This window comes from Scomber scombrus, chromosome 10 (genome assembly GCF_963691925.1).
Source record: "Scomber scombrus chromosome 10, fScoSco1.1, whole genome shotgun sequence".
NCBI lineage: Eukaryota > Metazoa > Chordata > Actinopteri > Scombriformes > Scombridae > Scomber > Scomber scombrus.
In genome coordinates this window covers 25,592,495-25,613,346 of record NC_084979.1, presented here as the reverse complement: position 1 = coordinate 25,613,346, position 20,852 = coordinate 25,592,495, and the positions used below count along the sequence as shown (strand labels likewise).

Sequence of the window (20,852 nt, the reverse complement as noted above, 5' to 3'; positions counted from 1 at the left end):
TCCTCACTAATATACTCCCCCCCTCCCCATTCCCCCTAATACAGTACATACACATGTACATGCACACACAGATGCATACACATCTTTCTCTTTCATACAGGCGCGCGCACTCACTCACACTCACACATACACACATACACACACTTGCACACACACACACACACACTCGCACACACACGTACAGATTGAACAAAAAATATACAAATTCAGGGTGTTGTCAATCTGCTCCATAAATTAGTTACGTCACATCATTTCGTAGAACTACTTTCACGATTTTCTTTGACTCTTTAAATGCTATTGTCTTCATAAGGAATTTGACTTGGTTCAGAATGAGCTCTTCCCTTTCAGCACAACTCATTAAAAGAGGTGAAGACGAAGGAAAGATCTATTCTGGCATTTCACCGTAACATGACATGACTGACTACATGGTGTTACAGTCTAGAGGAATTAAAGTAATCACCTTTCCTTTCACTCAAAAAATAATAATAAAAGCAAAGACTGCGAGGACCTCAGCTTGCTCAAAACCAACAGTATCTAATTCACAAAAGACACGTTACTCAAAAGAAATAATAAGTAATATCATAGGCATTGCAACTATAACAGGTAAACTAGGTTTTTTTTTTTCTTTCTGACAAATCGACTGCATCAGCTAAGGCCAGTGCTCGTCCGCTGCTCTGTTTGGGTTTACCTTCATGTCTCACTGCAGCAGAGCCACAACACTCGCTGCCCTCTGTTCACAATGTGCATACAGATCAAAAAAGCAGCAACCTCGGCTCTGTGTTGCACATTGTAAATGCATATACAGTACACAAAAACAAGTATTTCCAGGATTATTAGGTCTATTTTCAGCAGAGGATACTATCAGAGGCCTTCATTTGGCTTGACTACAGCACACAAGTTGGCTGTAATGGAAAGTGAGCCAGTAAGTATCTAACTACTTCAGCTTCTTGCGCACTGCAAAACAATTTGTGTTTAGTGTTGATAGCTTTATACATCACCAAACTAAAGGCTTATGTCAGCATTCACACACTGTGTTTTCTGTTTGCTGCGTTGGAAATTAACAAAGCTGTACGTTCTCGTTGACAAATGACTCCTACACACGAGTGTTTTATTTTTTCCATTAAGGCCGCGTTCATCACCCCCGACAGAATAACATACAACGTTGCCCTGTAACTGCATCCATTTTACTTCTGGGGAGTGATCTCCATGTGCTTTCAGCATCCCCCCTCCCTCATGTATTGTAATATTCATTCTCCGTTTAACTCAATGACAGTCACTATTAGAGATTGCAACCTGTAATCATTCTTGATGATAGCAGTAATAAATGTGAAATGTGTAATTTATTCATCTTAGATGAAGCTATTGTGCAAAATATCTGCAGAGTTGCTAGTACTAAACTTCAGAAGGCAGTGGATCACCTTCTCCCTCCAAGCAGGACTCCACACGGCACTGCTCTTCGGGGAGGCTCTGCTGCAGACTCGAGGGCTTCTCCTCCACTACTTCCTCACGTCCCTCTGAGCGCAGAATCACATTGGTCAAAGACTTGCCCAAACTCTGCTTGCAGTTGACCTCTTCAGGACTTTCATCCTTCAACTTCTCTCCTCTTTCTAGTTTGCTCTCCACACACTCGCCTCCTCCTCCACTCGCATCTTGTTCTTTCGCCAAGCGCTCCTCCTGTTCCACCTCCACTGCTCTGGGCAGGGTTTCAAAGGCTACAGGCTCTATGGGACTGAGCTGGTAGTAGAGCAGAGAAGAGGAGTCTTTAAGGAGGTCAGAGGGGCTCTCCTCCTGGTTGTCAGTGATGCAGAGCACTGTGGCCCCTGTGGGGAACGGCCCCTGCAGGAGCACCTGATCTACACCTGGCACCTCCGCCTGCTCGGGCAGCTCCCCTCCCAAAGCAGCAGGCAGAAGGCAGAGAGGCTGCTCCGTGAGGCCTCCAGTGCCCAGCTCCTGCTGCACCGCTTCCCCTTCGGCCTCCTCCCTCTCCCTTCTCTCCTGCTCCTCGGCACTCTGCAGGTGCAACACAGCTGTCTCGTTCTCTCGCTCCAGTATGTCCTGCTCTGCCAGGAGATCCTGGACCTCCATGACCGTCTGCACCTCGCTCTCCTCCAGCTCAGAGTCCAGGCCAGTGACTGAGGATAAGTCCGGGGATGTGGGACAAGTAGAAGAAGGAGAGGATGTTGGGTCAGATTCAGCATATTGGTCCCCAGTACCTTGTATCAGCATCCTTCTCTTCTCCAGGTCCAGCTTCATGATGGTGTGCAGGTAGTGAGTTCTGACACGGAGGGGGTTGAACTCGATGCGGCCCGCCATGTTTCCACAGCCGTCTCTCGAGCAGCCACATGGGAAAGACATTCGATCCACCTGGAGGAAAAAAGAAGTTATTTCATCTTTACTTGTATTTTAATTCATCAGGAAATACTTTGAACTTATTGACTTATAGCATAAGTGTTATGTAGGTTGTATAAGTGTTTACTGTTGGGCATCCTGGCAGATGACACAATGCATGCTGTGGTAAAGAAAAATCAATGAAACTGAGAGATAATCTGGTTACTGTGTAATAGGTGAGAATGAAACAGAGGTGCACCTTCTACTAATAACTGAAAACACAACCAACTAAGAACAGGGTCATTTATAAAGTTAAAAGTGAAACACATAACTAATCAAACTAACTGGAGAAGTAAAAGCTCAGGCAAAATATTTCCCAGTAAACACAAACACTGCCTTTATTAATATTTTACTCTTTCTTTTTAAACAAATATTATGTATATTTTTATTTATTCTAACTATGTACACACACGATCACACACTCTATTAATTCATATTGTGTGGGAGAAGGAACCAAATTATGCAGCAAGTCTGATCCTTCATACATTTACACACAACAAAAGGTTAAATTATCTTAATATTCTGACTGTTGTGTATCAACACTGTCTTGTCTTGCAGTTTTATTCATCATTTTTTATTTCAGTGAAGAACACTGAACTGTAATGAGAGAGACGAGGTTAATAAATAGATTGACTGATGATGGATTCCATACATCCGTGCATTGATTTAGAAATGCTTTACTTCCGAGCTCACTGCACTGATCAATAAAGAACGGATGCATTTCATCAATCAATCTGGCAGCAAACCTGTATCATACTTGAAATGCTTTGAATATAATATGCATCCCTTGTCTGTAGCTTCTACTGTTGCTATCAAGTGAAGACAAAAATAAGGAAAAAAGCAAGAAAATGACACAGTAAAATCTGCCACGACTACTACTGTGCATGTGCAGAGGGGTAAACCACAGCACGGAAACTGGATTTCAATGCCAGTCGCAGACAGAGAGAGCGATCTGGATAATTTCAGTTGACGGCAAGCAGCACTGCGGCTTCCAAAAATATCACAGTCATCTATATAAAACATATGCAGTGTGTAAATTTAGCAAACTTATAATGAACTACTGCAGGAGATCCATGCAACCGCTTTGTAAGGCGACACTGCGATACGTTTGAATCTTTTCGAATGGATAGTCTAAATGGAATAAGTGAGCGTGTTTATTTCATGCATATCCAATACTGGCTTACAATTCAACCAAAACATTTCCTCCTCAAATGAAAGAAATTGGAAAATAAATGTTTGTGCAAATGACTTCAAATCAAATGACTTCAAGTACAGTAAACAGGGGAAATATTTTATTGAGCAGTGAAGAATGACTCATTCAGCGTCCTTCTTCCTGCACATGCACGCAGATAAGCCGGCAATCCTTACCTGGCACTTAATGCCAGCCTGGCTGCAGCCACAGTGGCGAGGGTCACAGTACAAACGGCAGTCGCAGCCACATTCCTCCCGCGAGAGGCGGATGGCTCTGAGCTCGGCTTTCTCCCGCGCGTCTATGCGGGCGATGCCAGAGGCTCGCAGGAGGGCTCGGCGGCGTTTAGTGGGCAGCGGCTGGAGGAAGAAACAATCGTCCACCTCCACCCCGTCCACATCGAGGTCCTCATCTGATACGTCCTCCAGAGTCAGCAGGTCTGCCTGAGCGCACTCCACGGTGCCGTTTCTTGTCAGCTGCAGATGACAGATAGTGTAGTACTGTGAGCTGAAGACAATACGAGACTGATTCCTTATTGAAAGCACGAGTGGTTGATAATTATCCTGAATACTGATACTTCAAAAACAGCTTCATCTGCAGCTTAATCCCTAAAAACAGACAATGGTGGAGCAATTACTCAGATCCTTTATTTTAGTAAAAGAACAAATACTGGTTTATAAAAATACTCCTTTATAATTAAAAGTCCAGCATTCAAAATCCTAGTATTGAGTATTATCAACAAAATTTACTTTTAGCATCAAAAGTAAAAATATTTGTTCTGCAGGAAATGTGCCCCTTTGGTTGACACATTATAAATGTATATTACATTATAAGATTGTTAATACTGTTGCCTTCATATGTGAGCAGCATTTTACAGTTGCACTACCACTACTACCACTACTACTACTACTAGTACTACTATTACTACCACTACCATTACTGCTACAACTACTATTACTACTATTACTACTACTACTATAACTACTATTATTACCACCACTGCTACAACTACTACTACTGCTACTACTACTGCTACTACTATAACTACTACTAATACTACTACCACTGCTGCTACTACTACCACCACTACTACTAATACTACTAATACTACTACTTCTACTGCTTCTACTACTACTATAACTACTATTACTACCACTACGACTACTACTACTACCACCACTACTACTACTACTGCTACTGCTACTACTACTATTATAACTACTATTACTACCACATCTACCATTACTACTACTCCTATTACTACTACTATTACTACTACTACTACTACTACTATTACTATTAATGCTGCTGCTACATATAAATGTTGGTATTTTATTTCCTCAACGGGGGTTTGGCTCCCTCCAAAGATAAACCTGAGTGGTGGTGAGATGATTAATGGGGTATGAAAGAAGAAAAATGTTCTGCCACACATGCATGTATTCAGTTTTTAGATTTTTCTCTAATCTTTGTTATTTTTGTGAAATATGAGAGAGTCTCATCTCTTTTGAGCCTTAAACAATAATAGTTTTACATGACACCACCAAGTTCAAAAGGCGGAACTGTCAGATAAATGTTGTGGGATGAAAAGTACAAATTTCCCTCTGAAATGTATCTCCAAATTATACTTGAGTAAGTGTGCCTAGTTGCTTTGCACCACTGCAAAAGGAAACATCTGCTTTTCAAAAGAGACCACTGATTGGGCCAAGTTTTGTCAAGACACTTGACCCAATTCCCTACAAAATCTCTATTTACAGTTACAAACAGTGATGTACCCTCATTTTTTTTAAGATGTTCTACATGTCAGGTAAAACAAGACACATGGCATAGAAATTCTAATCAATCAAGGGCACAAAACCTTCTGTAAGACATCATTTGCAACAAATGCTGTATACTTGACCTAAAGAAAAGAAAGGCACGAGTTGTCAATCCACTGAGATGAAATGTCTAAATCTACCTTCATCTTGCGGGCATTGAGCTTTTCTTGTCGCAGGTGCTGGCGTAAAGTGTGGCGGTGGCTGGTTTCCTGTTCGCGGGCGAACTCGCCCAGCGTGTAGCGTCTGATGGAGGAGTGGTGACGGGCCATACCCAGGGAGCTGCCCCCTTGGCTGGGCACGCTGGTGAAGCCCTGCCGCCGGGGGAAGTAATACACCGTCACCACGTCGAAACGTACCCGTTTTCCTCCCGGTGACGGCTTGTGCTGTCTAAGGATGGAAGTGGCTGATGTGGGGCAGAAAGAGGGAGGAGACATTTGGGATGCAATATTACATATGAGTAATCAAATACTTGTGCTAACTGTTTGGTTCTGAGCTGGTATATTGCTTTGTGTGTCTTCTGTTGTTCCTTACGGGTAAATGCGGTGCTGGAAGGAGGGTTGAGGCTGTCACAGCTGTCAGCGCTGTCACTGCTGGAGATGTCATCGTCAGAGTCCTTAGGTGTAGAGAATGGAGAGCTGTTGTCCACCTCTTCATATCTTCGTTTGAGGCTGAGGGACGAACCTGCCTCCATGGAAACTCGGTGTCTGAGGGCACAGAGTCGAGCCGCAGTCAGCATCAGAGTGTATAAATGTGAACCAAACGATGACGAAGATGATGATTATGATGAAGGGATGATTCTAATTGGATAAAAGAGAAACTGAGTAGACATTAATTTGTGGCACTGTGTTTACTTGTTTACTAATTGAACAGCTTAAACACAAACTGTTCCTGTCTGAGGTCACACAGAAAAGAAAGAAAAAAAGAAGTGACAAGTTGACAGCTTTTGGCCCTGTCTGCTTTCATCTGTATTCCAGCTCCATCATTTCCTGTCTCTGTGCCCCCCCACCCCACCGCCACCACCACCACCCTCACCCTCCCTCCCCACTTTGAAATCATCAAGTCTAGAAACGTCACCATGGCAACTAGGCAAGCACGGTTTATGCGAACAGCCTTGAAGCAAATGATCTGTATGGCTTCACATTCATTTCCTCTTTTTTTTGTGCTCTTAATTCAGCTGTAAACAGCGCTATGGGGGTAAATATGAATGAACCTGAAAGCTAATCAATCACATCGGCAGGGGGAGGTCAAACAAGGTGAATGAATATATTGTATATTAGGTTATGTAACGTCCTGCAGGTTTGTGGTCAAAAAGCATCTTGCAAAGTTTTGTATTTTAAAGAACGATCAATGCAAATGAATAAATACTCACACGGACTTTCCATAAAGACTTTCCCTTTAGCTTATCTTATGAGGATGAGTGAGATACTCCCTAACTGTAATTAATGATTTACTACATCTGCACACATTTTTAACCAGGCCTGGGCTAACATGTCACATGCTGCATCTTCATTCCTACATGGGACGTCAAACGAGCCGCCGTTATCCATTCTAGCTTTTACAGTCATGGGAGAGAAAATGCAGCCTTAAAGGACAGGTTAGCAATTTTTCAAGTCTGTCTTAAAAAACAACAGTCAGGTGCCAAAATGAATATTGAAAGAGGTTTTTCTGGCTGTAATCATTCCTCCTCTTCATACCAACCATTAGAAGATCCCCTCGAAAATGTGCTTACAATGTAAGTGATTGGGGCCAAAATCCACAGTCCTCGTTTGGAGCAAAAATGTATTTAAAAGTTTCTCTGCTGATAATATGAGACTTGAGTCATATGAGCTATTCAAATAAAGAGGATATATTCCACAGTTAGAGTTATTTTAGTAAAAAAAAAAATCCCTCTTTGTGTTTTCACAGACAGTGTTTCCTGTTCAGCTGCAGTGGAAGGATCATAAAAGGAAATTTGGCACTAAAAAGACTTGATATTGACTTGATTTGACTACATTTGGATAACTGAAGCTTCACATTAGCTTCAGATAAACTTTAAAACACATTTTAGCACGGAAGAAGGCTTGTGGATTTTGTCTCCCGTTACTTCCATTGTAAGTGGATCATGAGATGCTCATTATGAAAAGGAAGAATGATTACAGCAAGAAAAACCTGCGTCAGTGTTCATTTGGGCGCCTGACTGTTGTTTTAGGACCAACTTGGGGAACATTGGACCTATCCTTTATTTTTAAAATGGTTATTAAAGGTTATTACTATAATATTGTACTGTAGTGAAGTTTGTCCTTAAGCTAAACAGCCAAGACTGTAGCAATGATGTCACACAGAGCCACATCCTGGAGCTGCTCTGTCAGACAGTGAATGACGAAACAACTGCTGCCGTAGTTATTTTACTGGAATATGAAGACAGTTTCTGTGGAGGAAGGAAAAAAGAAAAGTAAAATCTGATTTATTACCTGTGTGTGTGTGTCACTAATTCAATGAACCAACTCTTACAGATTCATGTCTTCATGCTTGGAGAGATGCTGCAGCTGTCTTGTGTCTGAGATGCTCGCTGTGTGTGTGCACAAAAGCACTGAAATTCAGCTTCAATGTGGATTTTCCCTTTTTTTGTTGCCATTTGGAATGAGGTCCTGAACTAAATTTAACCCCTGAAGACTGAAGAGGCTGTGACGAACACCGGCCTGGTCTTAAAGGTTCCTGCGGATCCCAAAATGAATCCTTTTTTTTTGCAAAACTGGGACTCCAGTATAAATAGAGCAAATAGAGCAGAGGCTGAGTTATTGATAGTGGGCTCATTTCCCTTATGAAAATCAAGAGTCAAACCCTCCAACGCTGTCCCTTTAAGGACTTACAGTAGTTGGGACTGTTGGAGGCTACAGTGTGTTTGCAGACAATTGTGACTTGATGGGGTATTTACATGCAGAGTGTGGATGAGGTATTTGTTTAACTGGGTACACCTTTAGCAGATGCAGCAACTGACCAGACCAACTGAGGTGGGGGGAGGTTGGATGTTTATCAGGCTGACAGGCAAAGAAAACCGCCCTCTCTCTTTCTTTCTTTCTTTCTTTCTCTCTCTCTACAGTATAAAGCCCAGTTTTTACACACACACACACACATAGAAAGACACACACAATGGCAAACCGCCCGGTTAATGAAATACTAAACCCTCTTACCTGGGGCAGAATCAGGGACCCTTTTTCCAACCAGCTCGTAGGTCGTTTCCCCTTTTTTCCAACGCAGGCTGCACATCAATCTTTTAACGCCCTATGAGATGCCTTTTTGTGCCAAAAAATAATCCCTGAACCGCGTATATCCACACTGCAACCCGAAGTGATTCGCCTTGAAAGCTTTTCGCGTTTGATTGTCAATTTGCGACACTTACACATCTATCTGACTATAATGGGCTACTTAAGCTCCCATGCTCATTGTTCTGCACAACTAGAGACACACACAGAGAGAGAAAGAGAGAGAGAGATCACGAAGAGAGCAGGGGCTTTCTGTGAGACCTACGGGTTTCATTTAAATGTTGCATGCCTATCTACTAAAAAAAAGGAGAGACGGCAAGGGGGAAGAGAAAAAAGGGAGAAAAAAAAGAAAAAAGAGGGACGTCATATGAGTCGCTGCGATTTATTTCCCAACATTTTCCCTTGCAGCATGAATAATGTAAACAGTCGGATGTCTTATCTTCCTGATGGGAGCCTTGAAATGCTTGCAATAGAGAAATCCGCTGACATCTGTGTTCGTTTATCCTTTCTTTTCTTTTTTTTTCTTTCTTTCTTTCTTTTTTTTTTGGCTCACCGGGGCGGGTTCAGTCGGCTAGGCTTTACTTCGGTGTCTTCTCGCATTAACGCGGATTTGGCCCCCCTGGTTTCGTTTGGCGTTAAGAAATGTTGCAGGGTTTTTTACTTAAATCTAAACGAGAAGACGCCTCTCTCCCCTGTTTCGCCCCCTGCCCCGTTTGTTACAATGTAACAATGGAGGAAGAAATTCTTCCCCGTAGCTGTATATATACTTATTGTGACATCACAGGCATGCCCGGCGCCGAAGCATGCTGGGAAATGTAGTCAATTTTCTTTTCCCCTTTTTCTTTTGTTTTTGTTGCAAACCAAAAAAAATACAGTTTAACGACACATATATCATATAACACAAACCATTATATCTTCCTCACTCAACCTGATTTACAGTATATGACATTGTTATCATCATTATTGTGTCTCGTAAAAAGCTGGTCTCCATGGCAACAAAATGACTGTGCATGTTTGTAGTAAGTTAAGAGTCTGACCGGTATTATCTACCAATATGTTGTCCATTATGTGCCGATATCTTTTAAAGTTACACAGGCAGCATTTGATGTTTATTTGATCCTTCTTCATTCAATGTAAATATATATGTACATGTGTTTTTATGTTAAGTTATAGTTACTTATTATTGAATTCCCAGTGTAGTTTAGTTTCAGTGTATTGATGTCATTTTATACAATAAAGTTTATTGTAAAACTGTAAAAAATGTCATGCTTCCATTCAGAAGTGTTTGATCATTGCAAAAAACTGTATGTTTATGTTTATATATTCTTTATCTGTAAAATAATCAGCGGACATATCAATATTGGAAGTTTTTTACGCCTTAATATTGGTATCAGCATTGGCCCCAAAAACCCAGTATTGGTCAGGTCCTAGTAGTAACCCTCCTCATCTGTCATACAAAGGACAAAAATCTACTGTATGTATATGAAATCATATATCACTTCAGAGCATTTTTCCAAGGGGCTTAATAACATTTAGGACGTTGTTAAAAACCACATTTTATTTTTTTTAGCAAACATTACGAGGACAGAGACAACAGATGGCGGGTGGTACATGGGTAAGTATTTTTAATAAGGCTGATGAGATGGGGCAAAGATATCTAAAATGTCAAGCTATCGATTTCATGTAAGCGGTTACAATGGATTGTACATAAACTAAACATATCTTTTCACATGCAGCTCTGGTGTGCCTGACGACGACCCATTAACATGTACTAATATTTGGAAGTGGTAATATCCCATTAAAAAAAAAAAAAAAAAATGACGGAGAAAATGTAAGTATGTTAAAAAGATTATAAAATCTGCCAACATAATGCATGATTCATTGCAACAACAAAAAAACGTTTAAAATGATGATCTACTTAAAAAAAAATGCCACGAAAGACAAACTTCATGAAATGCTGATGTGCTAAAAGAAAAGCTGATAAGGAGGATAGGAAGGGACAATTTGCTGGTGTTGCCATGGTGATCGCTAACATAGACAGTGTTTTATCGTCATTCAAGATTCATATGTAACAACCATGAGTGCCAATACTACACTAACTACAAGATCCTAGCAGTGTTTGGGAGTCTGAAAAACAAAAACAAAGCAAAAAAGACACTTGGCTTTTCGAGGAACCACAGGACAGCTAGTTTCCTAACAGTTTCGCTTAATGTCCTGATTGTTGATGCCTCTTGTGGTGCTTTCATGTAAATACAGTATGTGATTGTATGAGCTATACCGTGTTTCTTGCAGACTGGCCTACCAAAATCCCAGTAAGGCCAAATGCTGTGAACTGTGTAACTGTCTCTCTTTTGTCGCTTTGATATGGTTTTTTTTCCCTTTTTTGGTTGTTTTTATAAAAGAGACAACAAACTTGATTCTGAAAGCACAGAGCTTTGGCACACCAGATGCTCAGCAGACTAACAGCGATAGCAGCTGTGGTGCCACTAACCTCTTTCATCATGAGACATAAACGACAAGAGGAAAAATGCAACCATTTAAGGGGGAAACTTTCGGCGGCGGGCGGGAAGGGGGGCAAGAAGGAGAATGTTACGTCACTCGTGGTAACACGGTCACTCCCTCAAAAACGTAAGACAGTAAGTGAGAAGAGGCCAGGTGCTTCAGTCGCATGTTCCTCCTAACAGCCTCGAAAAGGGGCGTCTTGGGGCGTCTTCACATATTCCAGGAACATCGAGGAGTATGAAGCTCTAGAGGGGCTGACTGGATCGGGTCTAAGGAGAACGATGCTACGCTACTGTCCTATTGTCCAGTATTCACTTCAAGATGATGTGGTAGCCGTCATTTGACTCATCTGGTAAGAAAAGGGGGGAAAAAACATAGCAGAGAGACAATTTTTTAAATAAACTTGATTGGAAAAGCAATTAAAAAAAAGTTAACCATGGCTCAGTGTTAAATATAGAAGCAGATCATGTTCAAATACCTTTCATTGTGTCCAAAACAAAACATACTTCATCTTGGAAGTTTTGAATCATCTATGAAGAAAAGAGCAAATGTTAAAATGCAGAAAGGAAACACACAGTAGTCCATAATCTCATTAAATAGAGTATTAATTTAACCCCTCTCTATAAGTGTCATCTCATATGTCAAAGGGTCGTCTCCGTGGAGGCAGGAAGCAGATGATCTTACCTCATCACTAACGAGCACATGGATGCCAGTGGGGCCCTGTTTAAAGATCTGGTTTATCTGTCTGGGTGAGATGTTGAAGAGCTGAGCGATCTTTTCTGTCAACTCCCCAGCTGTGAGGTCCTCCAGGTAAATGGCGTGATATACTGCAGGCAGGTAGAAGAAACAGCTCATTCATTTTTTTTGCCTAATATAAACAGCAAGTGATACATTTTACTTTTAAAACTACACTGACAGCAACTTGTTTGATGCAAATTCATAATCTGGGTATGAGTCATGAGCAAAAGCAGCAACTGCAGCTGAATAAAAAGATACACTAGAGATACATTAAAATATAAAGGAATAGTTCATAATTTGGGAAAGATTAATATCATTCTTATGTCAGTACACTAAATACATGCTGCTTAGCGTATGTTAGCATAGACTGTAAGGAGGGGGAAACAGCTAGCCTGGTTCTGTCAAATGCTAACAATAACATGATATCTTATTGGTTTAATCTATACAAAAAAATGAAGTTTAAAAACTGATTTGTGGTTTTCTGGATGTCTATTACTTGATTAATCATTTAACTTATATAGTGTCAGACATTAGTGAAAAAAGTCTGAATTGCTGTCATCAAATCACTTGCTTTCCCTGAACAACTCTCCAAATCACCATAAATATTCAGTTTAATGTGAAATAATAAGCAGCAGATTATCACAATTGAGAAACTGACACTGGAGAATGTCAAAAGATTAATCTCTTAGTATATCAAAATAATCTACTCACAAAACGATAATTATTACATTCTCCATTTGCAGCTAATTAACTAATTGTTTCAGCTCTACTGCATCTCAGCAAAAAGATGCTGGCAAAATTTAACCTAACATAATCCTCAAAATACTTTATGTGGATCACCACTTTTATAGTTTTTTATGACACTGCGGTGACATGCCTGACAGTGTCTCCTAGCTGCTAAATCACTCTGCCTCATTGGCGATGTGTACATCAAACATTCATTTATTCGCTTTGCTACCAAACATTCGCTCACCAAAAAAAGTGTTGGCGGCAGCGTCTCCGTTTTCATGTTTCGTTTGCTGTTCGCGTGACTGCTGAGACTCCTGGCATACATAGATGGTCAGCCTCGGACGTACCACCCTACACACAGCGTCCACAGAGAGAAACAATAAAAATCTCAATGCCTACAAATTCAGCATAGATTGATATGAGAGGTAAATGAAATGTTTTAAGACAGGGTTACAAAAAAAAACCCAAAAACATGACCCACCGTCCTTTCAGAGCGTTGAAGAGTCTAATACCATCAGCTGGACCACAGATCTGAATAACATCCTCCCTGGTCAGCTTCAACAGGTCTGCCCCTGGTACACACACACACACACACAGACACACAGACACACACACACACACACAGACACACACACACACACACACACACACACACACACACACACACACACACACACATACACAAAAAGACATTGCTCAACATTCATATTTTAAAATCTAATAGTTTCAATGTCTTGCTGAAGGAAACTTTAGCACAATTGATGGTTTGAGTCATGCAGGGTTGAGGCCTTGATCCTCACCATGCATACCTGCAACAGCTAAATAAAACCTAATTTCTCCTCTATCTCAGCTCTTTTACCTGATTGTTTACTCTCTAAAATGTTACACAGCACCAGCGGCTCCAGCAAGGGCTTCCCTCAAGTGTCACAACGCTAAATGCTGGATTTGTAATAATTCTTTATTCAGAGGTCATTTTACCTGAGAAGCTAGTGAAGAGACGACAGAAAGGTGAGAAGCGGTTTCTAAGAAGCCACTGTTGTGCATCCTGCGGTGTGGCTGTGGGTAATAAATTCTGAGAAAAAAAGAAACGGACTCGAGTCAAAAACAACAACAAAAATCTCAAAGATCTATGTCAAGAGTTCACTTGCAGAAGTCATGTGAAATTACTGGGATGTTTTTACAGCTGTCTTATGTGAACTTGAAATGTTGACAAAAAATATATATATATATATATGCGCAACGATGTTTAGCAGATTTGACTACAGCTGCAATTTTAGTAGGTCTATTTTAAATACAGAAATGGTACATGGTAGATTAATCAACTTGTCAACCAATCTCTGTCCCACTGATTTAACCTTGACTTAATTTATAATGTAGGCAAAATAATGCAAAAAAGGTCAAAGCTTCAGCAACACTTGTAGTATATAACAACTTTAATATTAGACTAATGTCTTTCAGCTTGCGTCCTTCATCAGTCATCCAATAAAATAAAGTGTTTTTATGTACTACAAGTGTTGCTGGAGCTTTGACTTTTTTTAGACTTTTTTCCCCTCTCCATGCACTATGGAAGTAGGTGAAGTTGTGCCAGAAACCTCTACTCTGCTTCTACGGCAAAATAATGCAACAAATTTAGTATTTATTCATCCTACTTGTGTAATTGTACTCCTACTTCATCTTACCATCATTTCTCAATAATTTTGTCAACAACATATGACTCAGGCAGCTGCTTTCAGTTTCAAACCAGAAGCCTTGAATCATCGGCTAGTTTAATTCATTAAGAACTGCTCCAGCGTCATGCCTTACATGGAAGTTGAACATGACCCTTGTATTTGTGATTTATCATTAACAAATGTTATCAGTAACACCTAGAGGCAAGAAAAGGCTTACTTTTTTGTTCTTTTTAGGTTTTCTTTGGTGCTTTAGTGAATATTTCTGGGATGCAGGGGGTTTAAAACCAAGATGTCAGCTTTGCATTGGGGACTGTTAATATTCAGTGGTTCAAATGAGGCTGGAGGTAACCAGGCAATAAATCCACAAAGAGAAAATACTCTCATACTCACGTCTGCTACCTGAACAACAGGCTCGGGCTGATGGGTTGGTGATCCATTTCTAAAACGGATGGAAATGTGATCATGTTACTGAGATCATAATGGTTTCTTCTCCTCATGATCATTTACGTTCATTTGAAGAAACTAAACATTGTGTATTTCCTCACTAACTGCTTACAGCCACAAAGTGGGTTTTATGGTAAATTACATTAACCTTTAGCAACCAGCATTCATCATGAAGTATTGATGGAAATTGTTATACGCACTTACCCTTCTGCGACTGGGAAGCTGGTTGGTGTGGTGTTGAAGGCCGGAGATGGGGAGTTGTTGACATATGCGATCTCAGGCCAGGGAGAGCACTAACAAAAACCAACACTTTTAATTATTATTATGACATTTAAATAACCTCAGAAATAGTTATAAGCTGCAGTTTGTTCCTCAGCCTGTATGTGTATCATTCTCATGTGTTTTACTGCTTTTATTTCAAGTTTTAAATAATTTGTTGAACTGAAACAATAAGACAATTAATCAACGATTAGATCAACAGAGAATTAGTGTGAAATGATTTTTGATGCTCTATAAATCGTTTACAAGCAAACACTCAATTTGAGGATTTTCTGCTTTTCCTTTTCTTTTTTTAAAATAAATATTTTTAAAAATCATTGTAAAGTGAGCATCTTTAGTTTTGGATTGTTGGTCAAACTAAACAATGTAAACATCACTTCAACTCTGAGAAATAATAATCAGAATTATTTCATAATTTTTTTTGACATTTCACAGACGGAGCTAATAGTCGATCTATTGATAATGAAAATAATTGTTAGTTGAATCTCTAGATGGAATGAATATAGACTTTTGATGTTTACCCACTGCCTATAACACACACATTTTAGTCTTTATTGATGTTCTTGGGTAGATGAGACTATTTTCTAAATATGGATGACCCTTTAAGCTTTAAGTAATATGCTAACCTCTGTAAGGATTGTGGTTTCATACGAGGGCTGATACTTCTCCTTCTCCTGTGGCGCCCTCTTCTCCATCTTCTCCCTGTCTGTCTTCTGCTTTCTGTCTGCACCTTTAGGCTGAAGCAGGTCATGCATAAGTCATGCAAGTGGCACATCACCATCAAGGACAATTAAAAACAAATATTTCCACTGCAGTACATACAGATTTTTTTGTCATCCCGCTCTCACCTTAAAGACTTTGACCTGGCAAGAGGCTGAGTGGAGATGTTCTGTGTACTCTCCACTTTCATTCTCTTTGAATGTGTCGATCTGGACACGAAAAGGAACACCCTTCTCCCCTCCGTGCTTGCGCATAGTGAATTCTGTGCTGATGCAGTGAACCTGAAAAAAGAAAAGCGTCATAAAATTGAAATACATCCAGGAATGATGACACAAAACCAAATATAGATCAGTAAAACTAGTACCAAACTGTATTAGTAATTCTTGCCTGCAGAATGACATGATTCAACTTAATAATGACAAGCTGAGCTGTATAATGTCAGAGTGCGCTAAACTGCCTCAGGTTACCTTCATTGCTTTTAATGAATCAAAGTAATTCAGGAACAGTGTTGTCCATCATGCTACCTGGATAAAAACTGAGGTTCTTTTTGATGGTTCCCAAAGGAACTCCACAGTGTTAAGCTGAGTAGGGTTAGCCCTGGGGTCGATTATGCCAACAGACATGGGGATATCTGCAATGGATCAATGTGAAACAAGCTGTTATCAAAAGAGTTTTTAAATGCACAGCATCTTCTCCACTGTCATCTCAACCTTGTGCTTACATTACAGATTAACAGTCAATATCCAAAAGCTATTGGATGATTAATACACATACAAGGCTGCACAGCAACATTCTTTCCACATAAATTTAATATGATACATGAGAAGCACACACTTTCAGGAACAATCAGAGTAGATGAGACATTTTTCCATTCAGTGCTTACCCAGGTCAAGAATACGATCCCCAGGCCTGTTCCAGCGCCAGCCTTCCAGCTGCTGGTGCTCTGTGTACTGTAGTCTTCTGTCATGAAACACCACACGGATAATGCTCTAAAATTAAGAAGAAAGGATTTAAGGCCGATGTTAATGCTACTGAAGCTAATACTGCAGGGACCTGTGCTATAATATTGTAATGTATGATTGAACTGGCGTGTCAGAATCTCACCTTAACCATTTTGCCAGTGATTTCCGGAAGTTCCCCAATTTTCCGATTGTCAAGCATTATAATTTCATAGGACTGCCCTGCAATCACATGAATAAATAACAGTTCACACAAGGTTATCACAAAACACCAAATAGAGTCAAATGAGTCTTGTTAAGATGCATCTAAAGACTCACTTTTATTCTCTTGCCTTTAACTGTGTTTAATCTGTTTTTATTTGTTATCTGATTTCTTTGTGTTTTAAATTTGGGCTTTTTTTTTGCTACTTTTATGCTTGCATGTACATACATATGCCTGCCTTTGTGAAGCACTTTTAAAGTGCTATATAAATAAAATAAACTTGAAACTTGAAACAAAACACCAAATATTCACAGCTGATATCTAACCTTGGTAGTCTAACTAACCAGTTAGTAATGCTAACACACAATATTTGCATACACTTGCTTGGTTATTTATTTCACTTGTGCTGGGAGCCACAAAGTAACCTATAAAAAAACTACTGTCATGATGATATATTGCCCATGGTAACTGTGGCATCACTATACAGCCACTTTTATAATACCCCATACACTACACTGCCAGCAGGTTATCATTTATAATACATCTGTGTTACAGAGGAGAAAAATATATCTCATGAACTATTTACAAGCTTGACTGCCAGAAAAGAAAATGCTGCTATATTGGAGACAATGTATCAAAAACACATTCACAGTCTTCAAGGTGACAGATTATCTATAAAGCCAGGTCAAGGGGCAAATTAATTTGCTTCAAAGCACTTTTGACTTGGTTTGGATATTGAAAGATTTACTGAAGAGAACACTGTGGCTGGGATCCACATGCTGACCTTGGTTGAGGTAGGTGAGTGTTTCATCATGCAGTTTAACGGCTGGCGAGGTAGCTGCGCACAGAACATACTGGAAGGGAAGGATCTTGTTGTCGGAGTCTGGAGGAAGGTTGGACTCCTCCTGCTTGAAGATGGGGAGGGCGAGTACATCGCTGGAGAACAGGCAAAGGAACAAATCTGTTAATTAAAATGCCACACCTGTGACAAAATTCACCCCTTCCTTTTCATAAATCAATTCTACACAAAATTAATCTTAACAATTCAAAAATGTTTAATCAAAAGGAGACTCTTACACTACCCACTATCACCAAGTGCCACTCGAGGCTGAATGGCTGCTTATTGTGTTCTCTCTGCTTTGCAGTTCATTAATTATAATGGAGAACTAGGGCAGCGCTACCAAATACCAAGGTATCGAGTCTGGGTCTCATCATTCCTCTCAACAGAAGAATTTCAGGAACAAGCGGGCACTTTGCAGCTTGTACAGTATCATATAACGTAGCACTTAACCAGCTAGAAAAGGGACACAAAAGAGAGGAGGGTTCGTTCTCAAGCAGAGCAAGAAGTCAGCAAAAATTAAAGTGATTTTACATAACTTCTCATTCTCTGCATGAGGAGGTTTCAAGCAACAGGGATCATTAATATTTGTTTGGACATTAAAGTCTCGGGTAAGTATTCACCAAATGAAAAAACATTTAAAAAGGGGGCACAGCTCAAATTCACATTTCATCTTTCATTTGACTGTCTCCAAGAGGTGTACTGCTCTACAATTCATCTCCATTTGGGGATCAATTTTCTCTTCTTTATGTTCAAATTCAAAGTGTAGGGAGATTTCTGAGCTCAAACAACTTGCTGACGTGGACACAAAACCTAGTTTGTTTACAAAGTGTTTTAACAGATAAGGCAAAAGCAGGATACTCAAAGGAAGACAAAAAGAAGGTAAAGTTATGATAAAGTTAAATCAAGAAGACACAAAAACACAGTAGAGAGAAAACGATGACAGATAAATATGGTAAAAGAGATTAAAGACAATAAATAAAATCTTTAAAATATATAAATATAAATAAATACAAGGAATAAAAGCAATAAAAAGATCACATTGCATAAAACAAGTCTATAAAAATGGGTTTTAAGAAGTGATTTAAAAGAAGTCACAGATTCTGCAAGCCTTATCTCCTCAGGCAGGTCTTTCCAGAACCAAGAGGCCTTGATAGTAAAAGTCTTGACTTCAAATTAAAATAGCACATGTATAAATGTGATCACAAATTTTAAAAAAGATAAAATATTTTCATAAACAAGTGCATGCTCCAAAAACATATTCTGCAAAATGACTTTGAAAATAAAAAAGGCGAGGAACACACACTACAAGTTGAGGTCAAAAGTCATACGATTGTAAAGTTAAAGCTCAGGGGGGGTCAAGTAAAAACACAAACTGCTGACATTTAAGGTCAAGCCGGTGACACTGCTTCACTAACTTTAGAAAGTGACAACAGGAGGACATATGTCACTTTGTGGGTCACGTTACTACCACTATCTTTTACAACTTGCACCTCCCAAAAAAACACACACATATACAGACAAGTTTTGATTAATTTAGATATATAGATATCAATAAATATGAATATGCCGCAGACACAGAGAGGCTCGACTCATACTGTACCTCATGCTGTATGCACCAGCCCCCAGCTCCTGACCAATGCCCGACAGACTGGCATCAAAGTCCTGGACCAGTCCGGACTCAATCACTTCATCCGTGAGGGGCAACTTCAGAGCCCACGCCATGGCTTACGATTTTAGGGAGTGCAGTTCCGGTTTAAAAAAACTGGAGCCAAGTTTCACCTGTTTTCCCACCAACCTTCAAGTCAGTGGAGAGAAATAAAAAGTGTCATCATTGGAAATCAATGAAACTTTAATGCATTTAAAATAAAGCAACAACTATGTGTTTAATCCACATATGATATGCACCATAAAAAAGAGGATTAAAATAGTAGTCTATATGCCTGACAGTAACAGGTTATCATGCTGAACAATACAGAGCTGTAAAGTCAGTCTGTACTCACGTTGTTATGCAGCCGTGCACCGATTAGATGCATACAACTTATATTAAACCATATTATTATCACTATTACATGTCTTTATTTTTATTTTTTTTGCTAAGCCGTGTGTTATACAAGTACATACATATATAGAGCTTACCTTAAGTGAAAGAAGTGCAGCCACTTGCTATCACTGCGACAGTTTCATGCCATCATGTCGCGCTCCTTCGTCCAGCACTAAAATAAACATGTCGAGCTAAACACTACTTTAGCCCGCAAGCTAACTTAGCTAGCCCTTCTTTTTTATATTTGCTGTTATTTTAGGGCTTCACTGGAACAAATGACTTCGTGATATACATGTTTTTTTTTTATTTTAAGCGTCAAATATATCTTAAGACTACGAATTTAACGTAATATAATATCTTGCTTTTGTTTGTTTATGTAGCCTCGTCAGGAAAAGGAGCTGCCGTAACTTCCGTTTCGTCTTCTTCGTGGGTGACATTTTGTGGTAATAGTAATGAACATGCGGGCTCGTTACCGCCACCTGTAGCTCCTACATGACACAACATGAGGGATTTATATAGTAAAGTGCAATGTTCCTGGAATTTACCAGGGTTGGGAAGGTTACTTTAGAGATTTAATATGTTACAGATGACTAGTTACCTTATTTAAAATGTAATAAGTAATGTAACTATTTCAATTAATTAATCAAAGCAATGCAACTCATTATATTTGATTACTTTTTGATTACTTTTCTAATTTTCTATCAAATGTTTTTTTACTGTTAAGTGTACCCATTAAGCCCACCAAAATCTACATTTTGGTGTTTTTTATGGATACTGACATGATTTATAAGAGAGATAATTTCTTATAAAAGCTAGATTTATGTCTCATTTGAAAATGTATTCATTAGTTTATGTAGATTTCATGAAAAAGTCAAAAGTCTGGCATTGGCTTAATTGGTACAGTGACACCATTTAAGCCTGTGCGCATGTGTGCTCCAAATAAGGTCCATGTCATGATTTATTTACAAAATATAAAAAATATTGATATTGATTTCAAAGAATTAAAAACAATATTTTTATGTATATATATATATATATATATATATATATATATATATATATATATATATATATATATACACATATGTATTAAG

At 39.3% G+C, this 20,852-nt stretch overlaps 2 protein-coding genes across 2 annotated transcripts; both read right to left on the bottom strand.

Moving 5' to 3' along the window:
- Positions 1–52: 52 nt before the first annotated feature.
- On the bottom strand, positions 53–9,321 carry csrnp2 (cysteine-serine-rich nuclear protein 2). The gene is made up of 6 exons (XM_062427225.1): positions 8,562–9,321; positions 5,923–6,095; positions 5,532–5,794; positions 3,757–4,053; positions 2,214–2,364; positions 53–2,132 (listed from the first exon to the last, which is right to left on the bottom strand). The coding sequence occupies exons 2-6, from the start codon at positions 6,080–6,082 to the stop codon at positions 1,393–1,395; spliced, it is 1,611 nt and encodes a 536-aa protein (XP_062283209.1). The 5' UTR covers positions 6,083–6,095; positions 8,562–9,321; the 3' UTR covers positions 53–1,392.
- A 1,236-nt stretch (positions 9,322–10,557) lies between these two features.
- tfcp2 (transcription factor CP2) lies at positions 10,558–19,459 on the bottom strand. The gene is made up of 15 exons (XM_062427436.1): positions 19,318–19,459; positions 17,661–17,812; positions 16,820–16,896; positions 16,599–16,704; positions 16,240–16,346; positions 15,844–15,996; positions 15,622–15,732; positions 14,921–15,009; positions 14,663–14,711; positions 13,581–13,674; positions 13,084–13,174; positions 12,847–12,953; positions 11,820–11,962; positions 11,614–11,665; positions 10,558–11,484 (listed from the first exon to the last, which is right to left on the bottom strand). Exons 1-15 carry the CDS (start codon positions 19,437–19,439, stop codon positions 11,447–11,449), a joined length of 1,491 nt encoding a protein of 496 aa, XP_062283420.1. The 5' UTR covers positions 19,440–19,459; the 3' UTR covers positions 10,558–11,446.
- Positions 19,460–20,852: the final 1,393 nt, after the last annotated feature.